The 16,482-nt window shown below is 37.2% G+C and overlaps 1 protein-coding gene across 19 annotated transcripts in view; it reads right to left on the bottom strand.

Annotated features, from left to right (window-relative positions):
• Positions 1-706: 706 nt before the first annotated feature.
• The window catches only part of LMO7 (LIM domain 7), a 129,920-nt gene continuing 114,144 nt past the window's right edge, over positions 707-16,482 (bottom strand). For 16 of the 19 annotated variants that reach the window (XM_084527083.1, XM_084527095.1, XM_084527098.1 and 13 more), the window contains 9 exons: positions 14,677-15,098; positions 12,525-12,590; positions 12,151-12,216; positions 10,217-10,269; positions 8,276-8,495; positions 7,099-7,371; positions 5,620-5,728; positions 3,806-3,908; positions 707-1,430 (listed from right to left, as the gene is read on the bottom strand). In XM_084527083.1, the coding sequence (XP_084383209.1) occupies positions 1,408-1,430; positions 3,806-3,908; positions 5,620-5,728; positions 7,099-7,371; positions 8,276-8,495; positions 10,217-10,269; positions 12,151-12,216; positions 12,525-12,590; positions 14,677-15,098 (1,335 nt within the window). In that variant the 3' untranslated portion in view covers positions 707-1,407. The remainder of the gene's footprint in view (positions 1,431-3,805; positions 3,909-5,619; positions 5,729-7,098; positions 7,372-8,275; positions 8,496-10,216; positions 10,270-12,150; positions 12,217-12,524; positions 12,591-14,676; positions 15,099-16,482) is intronic. The other 3 variants (XM_084527097.1, XM_084527100.1, XM_084527096.1) reach the window with 2 other exon arrangements.

Below are 16,482 nucleotides of genomic sequence, written 5' to 3'. Positions count from 1 at the left end.
TTTGTGGAAAAATGAAATCACACAGAAATAATTGACATCATTTATGGAAAGCCAGGCTGGCTCAGAGTGCATCACTCCAGGCTGCAGACCAGCAGTTGGGCAGCTCTAGAGGTATCACAAAGTGCAGTTTTCTGAGTTTTCTTCTTTCCCTCCATTCTTCATCCTGTAGGCATTTCTGTGCCCAAGTGATTCCCGGGGACAAGGCAGCATGACAAGGCTCAAGATCTAAAAGGTGGTTTGGCCATCCCTGACTCTTCCCACAGCTTTACTGCATAATACAATGTTGGGAGAGGGGAAATTAAGGGTAAGTTAAGATAAATGTTTTGATGCATTGGAGGGTAGAGAAGCTGGCCCATGACAAAGATTTTTCTTTCAGTTTCTTTCTGAGAAATTTTGGGCAACTTCCACTTCACCTGATTGTCCTGCTTCAGTGATGAGCATACAGGGCAGAGAATCAGTCTCACCACTTATATTAAAGGCTGGGGGGGGGGGGAAGGGGGGAGGAATTTGACAGGAGAAATACATATAAAATTTGAAGTCTGTGAGTGAAAAGAAAAAAGCAAGAACTACTGTTCTTACACATTTTTATGGTGACATTTTAACCCTTTCATAGAAAAAGGTTTTCCCAGGACCAGAATTCAAGTTATATTTCAGCAAATCACCCTAACAACACATTTTGCTAGAGTGAAATAGAAGAGACTTCTAATAAATGCAACATCAGAAATTTTATTTACAAATATACTGTAATTCAACAACCATTCTCCATCTAGTTTGTGGAGGAAAAAGTGATAGTTACATTTTTCAAATAGGAAAAGAGAACTCTTTCCATTGAATGGATTCCACAGAATATTATGCCATCACCACTGAGCAAACAGATTATTCTTTGTATTGAAGTTTCAGAAAGCACATAATTTTAGAAACCAGCGTATGGAAAGCAGACACATTTGTGTGCATTTGAACGCAGCTTCGTATTAACCCAGAGAATTCACTCTCAGTATATGTCAAAAATAAAGACAGCAATTGCAAATATATATTTATATTAACTATTTCTCTAATGCTCACTTCGAGAGCTTAGAAACAAAATACCCTCTTCATATACCATTGGAAAGTCAACTAGTTGATTATAAGCCTCAAAAATATATTGAAAATATACTTATTCTCCCCCCTTGTGCTCTCTGTACTTGAAGCTGTAAAAGCATCTTCCCCAGATATTTCCTTACTGCAATTACTTTATCATAAATAAAAATACAGTTGTATGAGGAATATAATGCATTGCTATGAAGACTAGACAAGCAAGAGTTACTCTTAGAAAAAACACACACACACAATATATATATTTATAGATCTACATCAGCAGCAATCACCTCTTCTTTTATCTGCAACAGTGGTTTCATATCTAGGTTTGCTTCACATGGAGGTTGGTTGTCCAGCTGTTAAGAGAAAAAACTGTAATTAAATTCTAGCTATTGAAGAATCTCCATGACAAAAAATAAAATTTTCACTTAAAAGATTGACATACAATGGTGTTACCAGTATCTATGAAATTTGGAACAAAACGTAAGGCATACATTTTGAGTCTACAAAGTCAAATGTAATAAGCAATAAAAACTTGGGTTTAATTCAACTACAGCACTGCAAATATTTCAGGCCAAGTAGTTTTCCACAGAACATGCACCTTACCAAGTTCTTAGGAATTGTTTTTAGTATCAACACAAATAGAGGGTCACTGTTTTTCTGAATTTAACCTTCAATAAATCGGATTAGGATTTGCTAAATAACTATAGCAATATATATTAAAACCAAGAAAAGGTTATCCTCTCTCTCTCTACACATATTTGAGGGAACCTGCCAATACACCAGTGTTTCACTATAATGTTACAAGTTTAAAACAAAATCAACATTAAAATGTGCAGAAATATTTGACTGTAAAATTACATTGTGAATATTAATAGTCCTACAGTTTATCAAACATTTTAGCCAATACGTTCACATTCCAAACTACCGAATTATCAGAGTGATGTGAAATGTTAACTGCAAACAAAAGTTATCTGCATTACAGACCACTGCTGCATTGTCAGTATATATTTTCATTGTAGTAATCACATAGCTAGTTTTTGTATTGTTCAAATCACTAGTTTCAATATTTCATTTCCTACCCACAAGCTCCTAACAGCTATCTTACGTTATGAGGTGCCCACTGACCCAAGAAGATGCAGTCTGAAGGGAAGGGTATACAACCACTTATCGGAGATTAATTTTGCTTCTGAAAGGCTACTCACTGTCATGACTTTATTGGCTATAACGTCAGAGAGATTAAATAGTGCTTCATCCATGATAAAGTTTTGGGTTAGTTCCATCCCTGAATACTGTCTTTGTCAGGGAATAATAAACTTTTTTTTTCCAGTTCCAAACTCATACAGAAATTTTGCACCCAAAAGAAAAGATAGATAAAGCTAAAAAAACATGAGCAGGCTCCAGATTGAATTGCTCACATACTTTGGTGCTTTAATTAGGAACACAGTCACTTCAGCGCAGTCTCAAACTCAACAAGGAGATATAATCTCCAAACAGGCAATCTCCAATAATCTCTAACATTTGGTGAGATTTGAGCCAGTGCTCTGGATCATCTCCAGAGGGAAGGGGAGGGATTTTCTTCCTCCTTCCACTGATTGCAGAGGTGTCCCTGCACCTAACATTAGCCTCTGTGAATACACTGTTAGCATCAAGTAGAGATGAGGGGTTTTCTGCTTGTTTTTAGCTAGGGCTAAAAACAATCATTTCAATGGTGCAGTCAGCTTTTCCTCCCCATGGAAGCCAAAAGAGCCTGAAAACAGCAAAAGCATCAGATGCAGAGCTTCTCTTTTATTTCTGAGCTGGGCTTCTCAGCCAGCAGATGCTAAAGTCCTGCTCATGTGTAGTAGCATGAGTATCCTGTTCCCTTCACTGCCTTCTGGACCACAATGAGAAAAACGTGCTGGGCTCATGTAAAAACATGCATGCTTCCCAGTAAATCGTTCAGAAATCCTTTTCCCTTAGCTGAATTCTATCATTCTAGAGAATTCCATATTTGCTACATAAAGCTATATAAAACTATGATTTCTCAAAATTCGGAGGTTGTCTACTATCATGTATGACAGCAGAAAAAAAAAAAAAAAAAAAAAAACACTACTATTCAAATCCTTAACATCATGCTCCATAAATCAGAATTCTGCAAACTATAATAAAGGAAAAAAGTTATACTGCACCTTTTAATTAAGATCTGTAAGTAAATCAATTCCTGCTGAACTTGTACCTAAACGAATAACCAATCACAGACCTATAATTCAAATAATGATAGCATGCAAAAAGAAAGAAGCATTTCTGCCACCTGCACAAGATAAATTAACATCTTTCCACTTTTGGTTAGGACTGAACTAAACACATATTTAGATTACTTTAAAAAAAAATGTAGACAGATTCTCAAAAAAAGACTTGTTATCAATAGAAGTTGTTTGCTGCCTAGGCAACTTCTCAATACCACCTTCTCAGATCTATGAAGAAAACAGGATGACTACACTGCGTTGTCTGTTTGAAGCCATTAAATAACAAGGTGGTAAAACCATTTACCAGCAAGTTAAAAGTTAAGAATGACTACACCCTACAAAAGACAGGAACAGACAAATCAGACCTTTCTAAACCTTTTCACTAACACAGCAACTTGAAGCAAAACATGAAAGCTATCAACTGTCTCAGTTGTACAAACAGTTGAAGTTTTACAGCACAAAGAAGAATTACAGTCATGCACACTGCAACTGGATTGCCTTACTTTTAAATCTGATATAGCAGTCGTTGCAGAAGAGTTTGTTGTTTCGGATCCTGACTTCAGCTCCAGAGCGGGATCCCCCAAGGTCGCATCCACAGGCAACACACTGTATGATAGATCAGTAGTTAGCAACTCCTTACCAAATACTAAAAAAAGGAAATGTTTCTCAAAAGCAGCTTGAATTAAGCCCAACAAAGCTTGAACCACAAACCCATAACCACTAGAAGCAAATGTATAATGATTAGTAGATCAAAATGCAACCAACCCTGAGAAAGTATTTTTAAGGTGATGACTGGACAACGAATAGCAGAGAGACACCAACTAAGCAAACATAGACCAGATGCTATTTAGAGATTAGTTCATTAAATCTAATTTGAACTTCAGTTTCTCTGAAAACTAAAGTTGGCTCAACAAGGAAGAATTTGTTGTCTGGCAACAGCAATTTTGGCACTGAACACCTGGGTGTGCTACTTGCAGATTTCCATGTGGCAATACATGTGCTGGGTTCCTCAACCCTTTGGCAGTCAAAGTAGCATACACTTGCGTCCTACACACTTCACTAGCTTTGCATCATAGTAACAAATCTGTGGGAAGAGGGGCGAATTTCACTTTTCTTGAACGCATGAATAAATGGCTTGATAACTTTCATACTAACAGTAAACAATTTAACTATGCTGGCTGAACACATCTTTGCTATGGATATGAACCACCTCTGGAAGGACAGGAACTCAGATCATAACACTATCCTTAACAAATTTATGAGAAGTAACTGACTTTCTACACATAACTTGCCTGCTTAAATGAGAAATGAATCTTCTGGATGGCAGGTTTTTCCAACGTTTATGAAAGATTGAACAAATCTTAAGATCATGAAACTTGAACAAAAATATTTCCAATTGCCTTAAGTAGGTTAGGGCCTACAGGTGGACTCCCTTACACAGAAGACATGTTCTGCAGCAAGGGAGTAAAAATCAGCCTCTGTGGATTACTGTCTGGGTGGGCAGGACAGGAAAGAGCTTTGAGTCAATCCCTTGTAATATTCTGATAATTTGAGCTGGGCACAGAGGGAAACTGAATGAGACACAGAGGAGTCTTTGCTAAAGCCATGGAAGATGCAAGGTATGATGGCACCTCCAAAGCCGAGTCTAATTCCTCATCTAGTCCTATGTCAGGGAAAGTAAGAGTACTTTTACATCTTTTGCAGGAAGGTTTTTATTATTATTACTTTTCCCCCGGTCTGCATTTACACCACGCTGACTGGAAATCTTGCAACTGTGTCTCAGTGCTGAAAATGAGCTTAATATACCTAGCTACTAACCAGGGCTGATTAGTTTAAAACCTGGTTTGGTGCTTGGTTGTATCTTGCCAGTTTGAACACTGACAACATACCTTTGCCTGGAAAGCACCGCATGAACACTGCTAGGATTAGTTTAGCAGTGACAGGTCATCTTAGATGCTGCAATTGCCAGGGTCCAAGCTGAGATATTTTAAAAGGATCTGATTTCTCTAGGAAAGGAGGCTCAAGCACCTTCTGATTCTTTTGCTGCTAATTCAAAGAACTATGATCTCACAGTCAGTGTGTCCATCTACTTGTTGAATTCTTACTTCTTAGCTCTAACATTTATGAAATCGTCCTAGAGTTGAGTGCTAAATGCCTGCAGATAGGACTGCCTCATGGAAATCTGCAGATACCACGCTGTCAGAGTAGAAGGCGAAGCAAGTGATTTTAGTAGAGCCCCTGTGAGCATAACATTGAGTAGCCATGCGTGCTTCTGATTAGTTCCTGTTCCTTCACGATGATACTTCCCAACTCTCACCTTAAAGCAATGTAAATGATAACAAAGACCAAGAGACTCAATGATCATGGCTGCTCCTTTGCCCAGAACGTTATTACAGTATGAACAGATTTTCTTCCCACTGACTGACCTAGATACAGAATGAAAATCCTTATAACCAGCTTGAAAATGTCTAAAAAGGCAAAGAAAAGTTAAATAATTTTTGAGATTAAAACCAATAACGTACTGGTAAAAAGTGGACTACTAGGCTTGAGGAAAATAAACTGAAAAGGAGTATTATTTGCAGTAGATCTGAGATCTAGGAAAAGCTGAAGTGTTATAATTTAGATCAAAGTTACATAGGAACAAATGAAGAATTTTTTGTCACATTCTTGGGAGAGCTTTCATTGTATACAGTACCTCCTACAATAAACTTAAAAGTATATTGTTAGGATTGAAGAGCAAAAACACACGGGTTTTGTGCTCCTGCCTTATTTACAAGGAATTATCCTGAAAACTAAGTTTTAGCAAGCACCCCTGCCAAGTTCCACCATCTGCACCTTGTTAGGTAACAGGTTAGTCCTGGACATACAATATTACATTAACTCTTTGAACATACGCCATATGGAGTTCAATTTCCTTAGATCTACCAAGATGTTAACAAATCAGAGAATGGAAGTGGGAACAAGATAAGCAAACGTGTTTAAGAAGGTCGTTTTCTTACATTATAAGGAATGTAAGAACCTAGCTTCAAAAAAAATGTTCAATTTATCAAAAAGTGTCTGAGAATGTAAGAGCTAGTGAAGAAGTGTTTACAGTGCTGTTATATATAATGCATGTAATTGTGTGTGTGTGATCCTCTCCACTCTTATCTAGAGGTATTTTTAAAATGTTTCAAGTTCATAAAACAGCAGACTTATCTATCCTACCACAACTGAATTCCAGATTGTTTCAAAACATTTTGCAGTTCCTGCTTTCTCCTCCTAGATTAAAAACAACATCCTACTATGTAATTCTCCAGGGTCATGGGTTATGAGCATTCCTGAGTGCTCCTTGAGATGATATTGACCACATGCCAGGAAAGGGGGAGGAGAGATGAAGGTGAGGGCCATAAAGTGTCGGTTTGAGGAATCTTTTGTTAAAACAAACCTATGGAAATAAATATCAGAAGTGCCAACTGGAGTAGGCTTTTACTAAGCATTTTGGTAACCAACATACAGCTTGGAGATGGAGAAATTTATTATTCCAGTGTGTTTTTTTTTTTTTTTGTTTTTTTTTTTTAAAAAAACTTATGTCAAGCACTGATGACAAACCTGGGAAATTTTCTGAATGTCTGGAGCAGAGAGGTAATACCCGCCCTCATTTCCACTATCCTATCCAGCCAGAAAAACATGGGTACTTTTCAGACTTGTTCATTAACGGTACTGGTGAGACCACTGCTGTAGACCACCATATCTACAGAGTCCACTCTTCAGTGAGGCCCAATGTCTCTATCTTCCCAGCAGAAGGGCACCCACTCACCTGCTGCGTGTCTGTGACCCTGTCTGGGGAGCAGAGACGGGAGACTGAACCCGGGGAGCAGGCTGGGACACAGATGGGGCCCTCACAGAGGAGGCCACAGGAGGTGCTTTGGCAGAGGAAGGAGTGCACATGTAGGCTCGGTTTGAAGTAGACACCGGGCGACTGAGATCTTGACTAGAGGACAGAGATGAAGTGGAGGCAGACTGGTTTAACCATGAATGGTGTCTCCATGAGCTTGTTCTTGGAGAATCAAGGTTGTCCAACGACTCTCCTCTGTAACACAGGTACATGTACAAATATAAATGGTAGCACACCTGAACCAAAACGGCTACATTCTGAGTTCAAAAGACAAAAGAATTATCCTAGCATATTATCCTAGCATATTTTATTCTAGGATTTTCTAGCATGAATATACTTGTATGTTTAGGATATTGCTCAAGATGATCAGACCAATTTAAAAATATTTGAGCTGCAAATTATCCTTTGTGTCCAGTCCTAGTCTCATGGGAAAGAGAGCAGGAGAGCTGAAGGAGAGGCTTGCACTTAATGACTGCAGAATAACAGCAAAACACCCTTCACTGATGTCTTATCAGGGTAAACTATGTCAGAATTTGTTGCACAGCAACATACTTCAGATAGTGTGTGGTTTTTTTTTGTTGTTTTATTTTTTCTCTCTAAGGGATACCAGATCAGAAATAACAATCCACCCAGGCTGCACAGTAACATGGTCTATGAACAAGGTGTTGGCCCAATAGCCAAACACTCTCCTGACCGATAATTTAGCTATTTCCTAAGTGACAAGCCCAGTACTCATGCATTACTTAAAGCAAGAAGTGAACTCAACACTTTCTGATACACTACTTCTATATAAAAGAGGTACACTCTTTAGCTATAGTTATTTCCACACTGAATTGTCCTACTGAAATTCTTAAACACATCTGTTAGAGCTATTGATTTCCATTGTGTTATTTGCAGGTCACATCCACATTCTTTTCAGAGATTTAATCTCATCTAGAGAACCTAGAATACCACTGCCACCACTACCTGTGTTGCTATTCAGTTTACCTTCAATCATTTTACATGATGGATTTGTTTCAGTGCTCTGTAATGCAAGCTGAAGTTTAGACTAACCAAACATATCGGAGGAGACACAAACAACTTTTGACATGGTTCCTACCTCCTCATACTATTGCCGTATAAACTAATAGGCTCCTTATGTACACTGGAACTACGCTGCCTAATCCAGCTGCTGTCTGTGTGTAGAGATGTTCTCTTTCTCATTTCCTGAAGGATTTGTTGTCTCTCTAACTCTGCCGCAGACAGGTTGTGTTCCTTCTGAGACCCCTTCTGCAGGTCCCCCGTGTTCCAAGACCTCTCCGAATGCTTGCCCTGAGTACCTGTTCAGACAACATTCAGGCACAAATACAGTTAATGAGCATCTAGTACTCTTAAGTATAACTCCAGAAGCAGACATTCATCTCCACGTTTACAAGCTACTTTAGTTCCTTTTTATGGTTGGGTTTCATATTGCTAGCATCAAACTTGTCAATATCCCACTATTATTGCAAGATGTTTTACTCATATTTCCATTAATAAGTTAAACATATAGAAGGGAATATTGAATTATCCAAAAATGATTATTATTTTTTTTGCCTCTAGTAAAAATATATAAACATTTGTGTACATATGTATTTAAATGAAATAATTTATTCTATTTCCACAAGACTTCCTCCAACACAAACTGAAGCACACAAAATATGTGAATGGTGGAATACTTTCTCTTTCAGCATCCATAAGTTGTCTCTGTTTTCAGGAATTCTTTCTCTACTCACACTAAACACATTAACCTCATATTACAAAAAGGTATACATTTATGCACGTGTGTATACGTATATATAAAAATTAACTAAAAACATTAACAGAATGTTTCTCTAATACATAGACACTGTGGTAACTAACCAGTGGAAATGAGATTATGCTGTACTACCTCTTTTGATCCTTGTTTGAATTTTTGAAAGGGGAAACCTTCTTTCTCCAATCTTCATTGACAGATAACATTTTTTTCTTTATTTTCTAAACCCAGTAACTATTCTTTATAGTAAGACTATTTAATCAAGAAAATCACTCAGCAATAAGTCGCTTCAATTTAAATTTCAGTCTTTTTAAATACTACTCTGACTACAGATATGCTTTTGATTTTACTACTACAGATTGCCATTATAAAATAGTGTGTATTCTTTCATTAGCTTCAATGACTGTGCTTTATGTGTGAAAGCAACGTTGTCAATTTGCAATATTCTTTAATGCAATACACCAGCCTGACAGAGTTCAAGAAGCGTTTAGACAACCCTCTCAGGAGACGGACTTGATGATCCTTGTGGATATCTTCCAACTCAGGATATTATAATTTCTATGACTTACTTTTGATTACTATGATTGACTATGATGACTATATTATTATGATTACTTTTTCTAACTACGTTTTAGACACAGGAATAGCTTTCAGGAATTTTCAAGTGTAATATATTTAAGACAGTCTTCCTTCCCCTGCCATACACTTTTCTCTGAAAATAAACAAAAACCCATTAACATAACTGAAGGACAACTCAAGAAAGGTAGCAGTGAACTGCAGTCCAGGAAGCTGCAGGGCCACTGTGACAGTATCAAGAGTTAACTTCCACCTGTGTTATCCCCATCCTAACATAAGCTAAAACCAGCAAACAATTGTGTTAAAAACATTATCAGCTTGGTATATGCAGCTTTTTTTTTTTTTAATTGACTAAGTCAACGCATCAAGAATGCAAAGGTTTTCAATAATATATCTACATGATGGGTTTCATCTACATTTTCAGATGCCAAACTTTTAGATGACTAAGATCCGTTTGTAATTAGTGCTACTTTAAGACAGCAGTTAATCATACACAGTCAACAGATAAGCCTAGGACAAATGAATTTCCTCTTTATGTTGGAACTTCATTAAGTCGTGCCATCATATAAATTTGAATTTACGGTGTAACTATGAAAAAGCACCTTGACAATTATTTTTCATAGGATAACTACTCCTGATACACCTCTTTAAAAATATATTTAAAAATAATGGAAATTAAAAAGTATTTACCATTTCTGTTTGCAGTGAATTCATTCAATTCTGAAGTTGACTTGGATTTATTCCTAAAAACATAGAAAATATTAATTTCACTACCTCAAGCAGGAGACCTCATCATGGACAAAGATTTTTGCAAAGTCATTGCAGACTACAGCCACCTTTTCCAACATCCCTTTAATCAAAAATGTACAAAAACACAACAGGGTATTATATTGTCAAAAATGTATTGCAAAACATAGGTTGCCATACATTAAAAGCTGAAGTTATGCAACAAAAGTTCCCAGTGCTTCAGCTATAAGGGACTGATCATTGTACTTGCTTAAATCAACCCCCACCCCCAGCAGCCCCCCCCACACCCCTCAGAAAAAAACATAAAAACAAAGTCACTTCCCTGTGGAAGTTTACAGAAAAAAGTACAATCAAGGAGCAGTAACTTTCAAAGCAGGTTTATAAATGATTTAGATTCATAAGTAACTTGAAACATACTCCAGTAACATCACCAAGCTAAATACCTTCTCAAACACTGCATGCAGACTATTCATAGGAAATTTATTATTCACTGATTATACCCAGCAGCATATTTTTTTAATCAGTTTTGGCCAAGAAATGCCATTCACTATACAGGAAGGCAAACAGCAAAAACCTATGTTACTGACACTACATAGCAGGAGCTTCAGCCATACCTCTGTGCTGTATTATTAGTCTCAAGTAATAAGAGCCAGTTTCTTATTTTAAAATGCTTCAGAAAGGGACAGAAGTATTTTCCTGGGACACAAATCAAAGCTGTTACAACAGTATGTCTATGAGTGTAACACTGGATGCATAAAAATGTGCTGAGGGAGTTTTGTCCTTTGTGTACAGATACAGGATGCATAAACCAATTACAAACTTCTTGCTCCCCCACGTTCTGATTATTTGCCCTATATTGCCCTATATATTTGCCCTATTTTATTCCTTAAGAATATGCAACAATTGCACATTTGATCATATTGAACAGGAGCTCCAAAAAGTGGGTCAACCTGGTCTGAGATGCTTTTAAGCACTTGAGTGTTCTCTTCATACATGTATGCAAGAGGTAACTACCTAGTGCAGGTACCTTCTGAAGTTAGATTTAGATCTTCCAGATAACTCATTTATTATAGTTGTTCCCTGTGAATGTTGGGGTTCCTCTTAAGATACAAAGGCATGCTCACTCAATTTTAAGACCTGACTAAATACACAGCAGAAATCTTTCATTACTGTGAGATGCTATCTAAGACAAAGGCTTAATACAAAGGCTCTGGATTTATATCTGGATACAAATGCTCAGCTTTTTTTTTCTTTGCCTTTTTTTTTTTGTTTAAACCACAGCCCAATAACTAAAAAGGACACTATTTAAAAAGTCCAGTGGATTTGTACCAGCTAGTACATTCTATTGAAAAAAGAAAAACCCACATACAACAACAAAAATCCCCCAAGCTAACCAACAAGCAAAACAAAATGCAAAGTTGCTAAGGTAAGAGAGTATAACTTAACAGGTGGCACATTACTATCTTCCTGATAAATACGCTGCTGCTGTCACTTCCCTCCCTGTTTGCTCTCTTAAATTTCACAATCTTCGTTGAGATGACTGCACCTTAGTTTGTACAGCACACTGTGACACAACCACAGGATTGTTTTCCAGCCAGATAAGTCTAGTACCACCCACATATTTACTTCCTTATAGTTCTGCTTCTCCCAGTAAAATCCTACTGACTGACTAACTGTTGTTTACAGCACAGCATATAATTTGCCAAAAGTTTGGCTACTTGTTTTCTCAATACAAAAACAAGACATAAAAAAACCTGCAAAACACAGCAGTGATGCATGGTATACGCTTAGCTGGCTGAAGCTAATTGGAAGTTTCAAGACTTTCTGACACAGAAACAGTAATATTACCATATATACCAAAATCCAGTATCACATACCTGTCAGACAATGACTGACCAGGATGCTCCTCAATGGTTTTGGAAGTTTCATAACGTTCATAATGCCTATTAAAAAAAAAATAAAAGATTACCTTTATATACAGAGAAAAAAATAGAACTCTATTTCCTGCCAAAAATATTCAAAGCAGATCCTTGAGAAAAAAACGAAACCATACATACACAGAGATCTAAAAAGGTTTAATTTTATCAGTCCAAAACAATGTAAAAAAGAAGCCCAAAATAAACGTTGTTAGAAAAACAGCCTGAAATTACTTTTTGTAAGTGACAAGGATTCTAAACTTCAACATGCCTAAATAGCTGACATTAATTGCTGAAGATGTTTCAACCTATCTACTGATTCAATTTCTTCTTACCTCTCAATAAAAGGGTGGCCAGGTCGGTCCTCTATTGTTTTAGATCCTTCATAATGCTCATGATGTCTAGAGGCAACAAAAATAAAAAAAAAAAAGGTAGTAAACACACAAAAAAAATCTAGAAATTGAACAAGCAGTAAATATGCATACAGAAAAAAAAGTAATTTCAGAAGTTGGTCAAACAAATACATGAGAGAGAATAAAAAAGACCAAGACTTTCTAAGACACTGGAAAAATTACAAAGACCAATATACAACAGTGATCTCATCCATTACAAAGCCAGGAGATAGCTTTGTCAAAACACAGGAGTTCTCCAGAAGTTAGATGCATATTGTAGAAATTTCATGGGTGCCATCTGTAATCCATAGAGAGAAACACTCACTAACTTCTACAAACAAAGCTCTTCCAGTTGCCTGTCCCCAGCCTTAGCACTCTGCCATCAGCTGAGCTAATCCAGCTCTTTTTAGTAAATATTGTGCCTTCATATGTGTTTATAGAGCATTTCAGATTTCAAGCCAAATCTTGGGATATCATTGTAAAACAAACATTTAACAATAGCTACTTTAAATTCCAGTTTGAACTTTACTAAACAACATCCTTGTTTAGCAAAACACATCCTTTTGCAGCAACCTCAAGCAATTGCATCCCCTGAGACTAAAGCATATATCAGATATTTAGATATGCAGATATTACAGCAGCCTAATAAGTTACTGAACAATGTCCTATTACCTTGCAACTGGGGAAAGCTAAAACTACAGAGAAACCCTGGTTCAGCTGCCAAGAACCTGTTTAGCCATTGTAACAACTGTGCCTCTGCTTTGCTCAGCAGGGATCTTAAGCAGCAATAATTCTCTGTGAGCTGAAGTAACTCCAGATCTCACAGCCTTCCCTGCAAATATATGCAATTTCATAATCATATTTTCTTCTCTTAAGATTTAACTTGATATCATGTATAAGCAGAAATTACTGAAGATAACACTAGAACAAAGAAAAAAACAGAGAGAAAGAGCAAAGTTAGCTTACTGCCTTGAGTTGCAACTAAGTGCACAAGAAACAAGAAAAAGTTACTATTCTAATCTTTTGAACAGATTAATTTCCCATGATGCCTGTAGAATTGTTGGAGAACTTCTGGACAAGAACATGCACTTGTAAACTTTTTTTTTTAAGCAATCTGATGTAGAAATTAATGGAAGAAACTTTATCATGCTCAAGGATAGAAATATCCACTATGGGTATTTCTAACAGGCTTTGATGACTAAGACAGTATTTGTTAACTCATATAGCACAATGCCCCTCATTGATAAATTAGCACACTAGCACAATTAAATTTTATTGTCATATTGTCAAGCTACAATGATAGACGAGTCTGGAAAATCAGTCATGCACTTGTTGGAAAAGAATTAACCTGGTATTTCTTTTGAAAGACCTGTACTTTGGGCCAGTGACTCTTACTTTACATTCTTACACAAGGGTTCTTACACAAGAGTTCACAGTAAGTGTTTTAGGTCATCTCTGATTTGGCTAAAATTACTGTATATGTACATCCTATTTAAAAACGAGCAGAAGTAGGTTAATAGAGCACTTGATTCATGGAAGAAAATTTCATCTCACACCTGATTCTTCTACATTCAGAAAGAAAGAACATTTTATTCAGCCTCAGCAGGATACTCTGTGTAATAAGATATTTATATCAATGAGCACTGCCAGCCAGGCTGCAGAATTTTAAGTTATCACCCATCAGCTTCTAAATATCTTTCTTCAGCTGAAATGTGAAAATGAAAATGCAATTATTTCTAGACTTTTGGAACACAGAAGAAGACTGGTCTGCACGAGGTAAATAATTGGTTTGCAACAAAATGGACTGAGAAGCAGTGGGGCTCAAATTATGGCAACTCAGTCACAGTTACCTATCTGATTATGCTTACAGAATGTGTGAACGATGGCAGAACCATGGATATTTTTACTGTTTCCCTGACAAACTACATATACAAGGTGTTAGCAGGCTGAGACTATTATGCAACATCTTGCACTGATTAATCTGCAATATGAATCCTACATGAATGCACTTATATATTCAGGATATACGCTCCCTTTAGAAAGATATTTGAATTTTTATGAAGAAGGGAGTGTTCATCTCATCACAAGTACAAACCTTTGGTACTGAGATGTCTCCACCAACACCTCCTTTGGCTTTTCTGCCCGCCGCCTCTGCTCCTCCATCTCCGCCCGCCGCCTCTGCTCCTCCATCTCCGCCCGCCGCCTCTGCTCCTCCATCTCCGCCCGCCGCCTCTGCTCCTCAGCATACTGCTTCTCCCTCTCTTTACGTTGTCTTTCAAGCTCTAGCTCTTCAAGTTCCCTTTCTTGCTCAAAACGCAGTGCTGCTTCTTCCTGGACACTCCATTCCTTCTGATGTCTCCTCTCTTCTTCCTTGCCCAGCAAGTGTGCTGCCAGCTCATTTCCTACATCTCCTTCTGGCTCCTCAGGAGTACTTGCTTCGGGGCTTGCCCCCCAGCTGGACACAGATGGAGCCCGTGCAGAGACAGAGAGCGTGTTTAAGGTTAGAACGGTCTGCTCCTGTAGCAAAGAAAATAAATGTTTTTAGGGGGGAGAGCTCTGGTGTTTATTTGTTTTTTCTGGTTGGTTGGTTTTGTTTTGTTTTTAAACAGGTAGCTGAATTAGGTTATTTATTCCATGAGGGAAGACTGTTGTAAAAAGCATCCCTACAACTCTGAATGCAAAACACAGGCGGCATATACTTTTGATGTGTGTGTGTGTGTGTGTGTCTGCTAGCATATTCTCCTAATTCAAAAGCTTCATTCCACACAGCAGTCTTAGGAAGCACAATGGGCAGCTTGTCCACAAGTATATGAAGCATTCAGCCTTCTAAAGCATCTCTTACATTTCATGCCACTCCATTTCCACTTAAATCCCCACCGGAAACAAGCTCTTTGTGACATCCAACATTTCTCCACAGTGTTTTGACTTCCAAGACCCACCTAAGAGAGCCATCGTAAGTGGCTATCAGACCAGTGTATTTCACATGAATCATCACGTGGAGGAAATTTCATCCTCCTACATTCTAGTGCCATTTGAAAGTCAAGCCTCAGACTTACCACTCTAAAACTTTTATCTCAAACACTAAAAAAGATCTTTCCGTGGTCAAAATAAGTTTTAATGGCAAAGAGTATTTGTTCTCTTCAAATTAAGGACTGGTCCATTCATATTTCTTATAATTAAAAAAAATTGTTTTTTACACTCTCATACAGCGAAGTTCTTTAACAGCTCAAAGAATTTTCTTCAATTTGATGTCCTAAGATTTTAGAGTCTTCATGTTCATGACCATATAAACACAAGTGATCCAGCTGAGATGCTGGAAGTTGCACTCATGTAGCAATAGAGTTCTCACACCTTCCATGCTCAACAAAAAACCCGTACATCTTCTCAAAAACAACAGACACAATAGTAGGCAGCTATAGAAACTACACACACTCAAAGTTTTAAAATATATGATAGCAAAATTGAATATGATTTGATATGTACATTTTCCAGAGATGGAACAAACTAGGTGCTATTAACAAGCCAGAATATTACAAACGTACCTAAAGAAGCATTGAAGCAGAATTTCAAAGGTAAAATTAGGAGGTAATTATTATACAATAAATGTGACCATTTCATTCTCATCACAATAGTTCCTACATTCTATAACATTATGCCAACCTCTCTTGCGTTAGTTATCTAACCAATCCACGATGAAAAAAAGTCGAATTCAACAGGTCTCAGAACACCGTATTTCCTCTTTCCTTTCCATCTTTGCAACCTCTTTCTACCAAGTTATAGACAATAATTTTATTTTAGGACCATTTCTTTTCCAAACCAAGATAAGTGACATAAAATAACTACTTGCCCTTTTATGTGTTTCTAATAGAAACAAACAAACCTATGAAACCATAAAGCTTAT

Source organism: Aythya ferina, assembly GCF_964211825.1.
Source record: "Aythya ferina genome assembly, chromosome: 1".
NCBI classification, from domain to species: domain Eukaryota; kingdom Metazoa; phylum Chordata; class Aves; order Anseriformes; family Anatidae; genus Aythya; species Aythya ferina.
The sequence above is the reverse complement of the archived record's forward strand: the minus strand, read 5'-3'. Positions and strand labels throughout refer to the sequence as shown.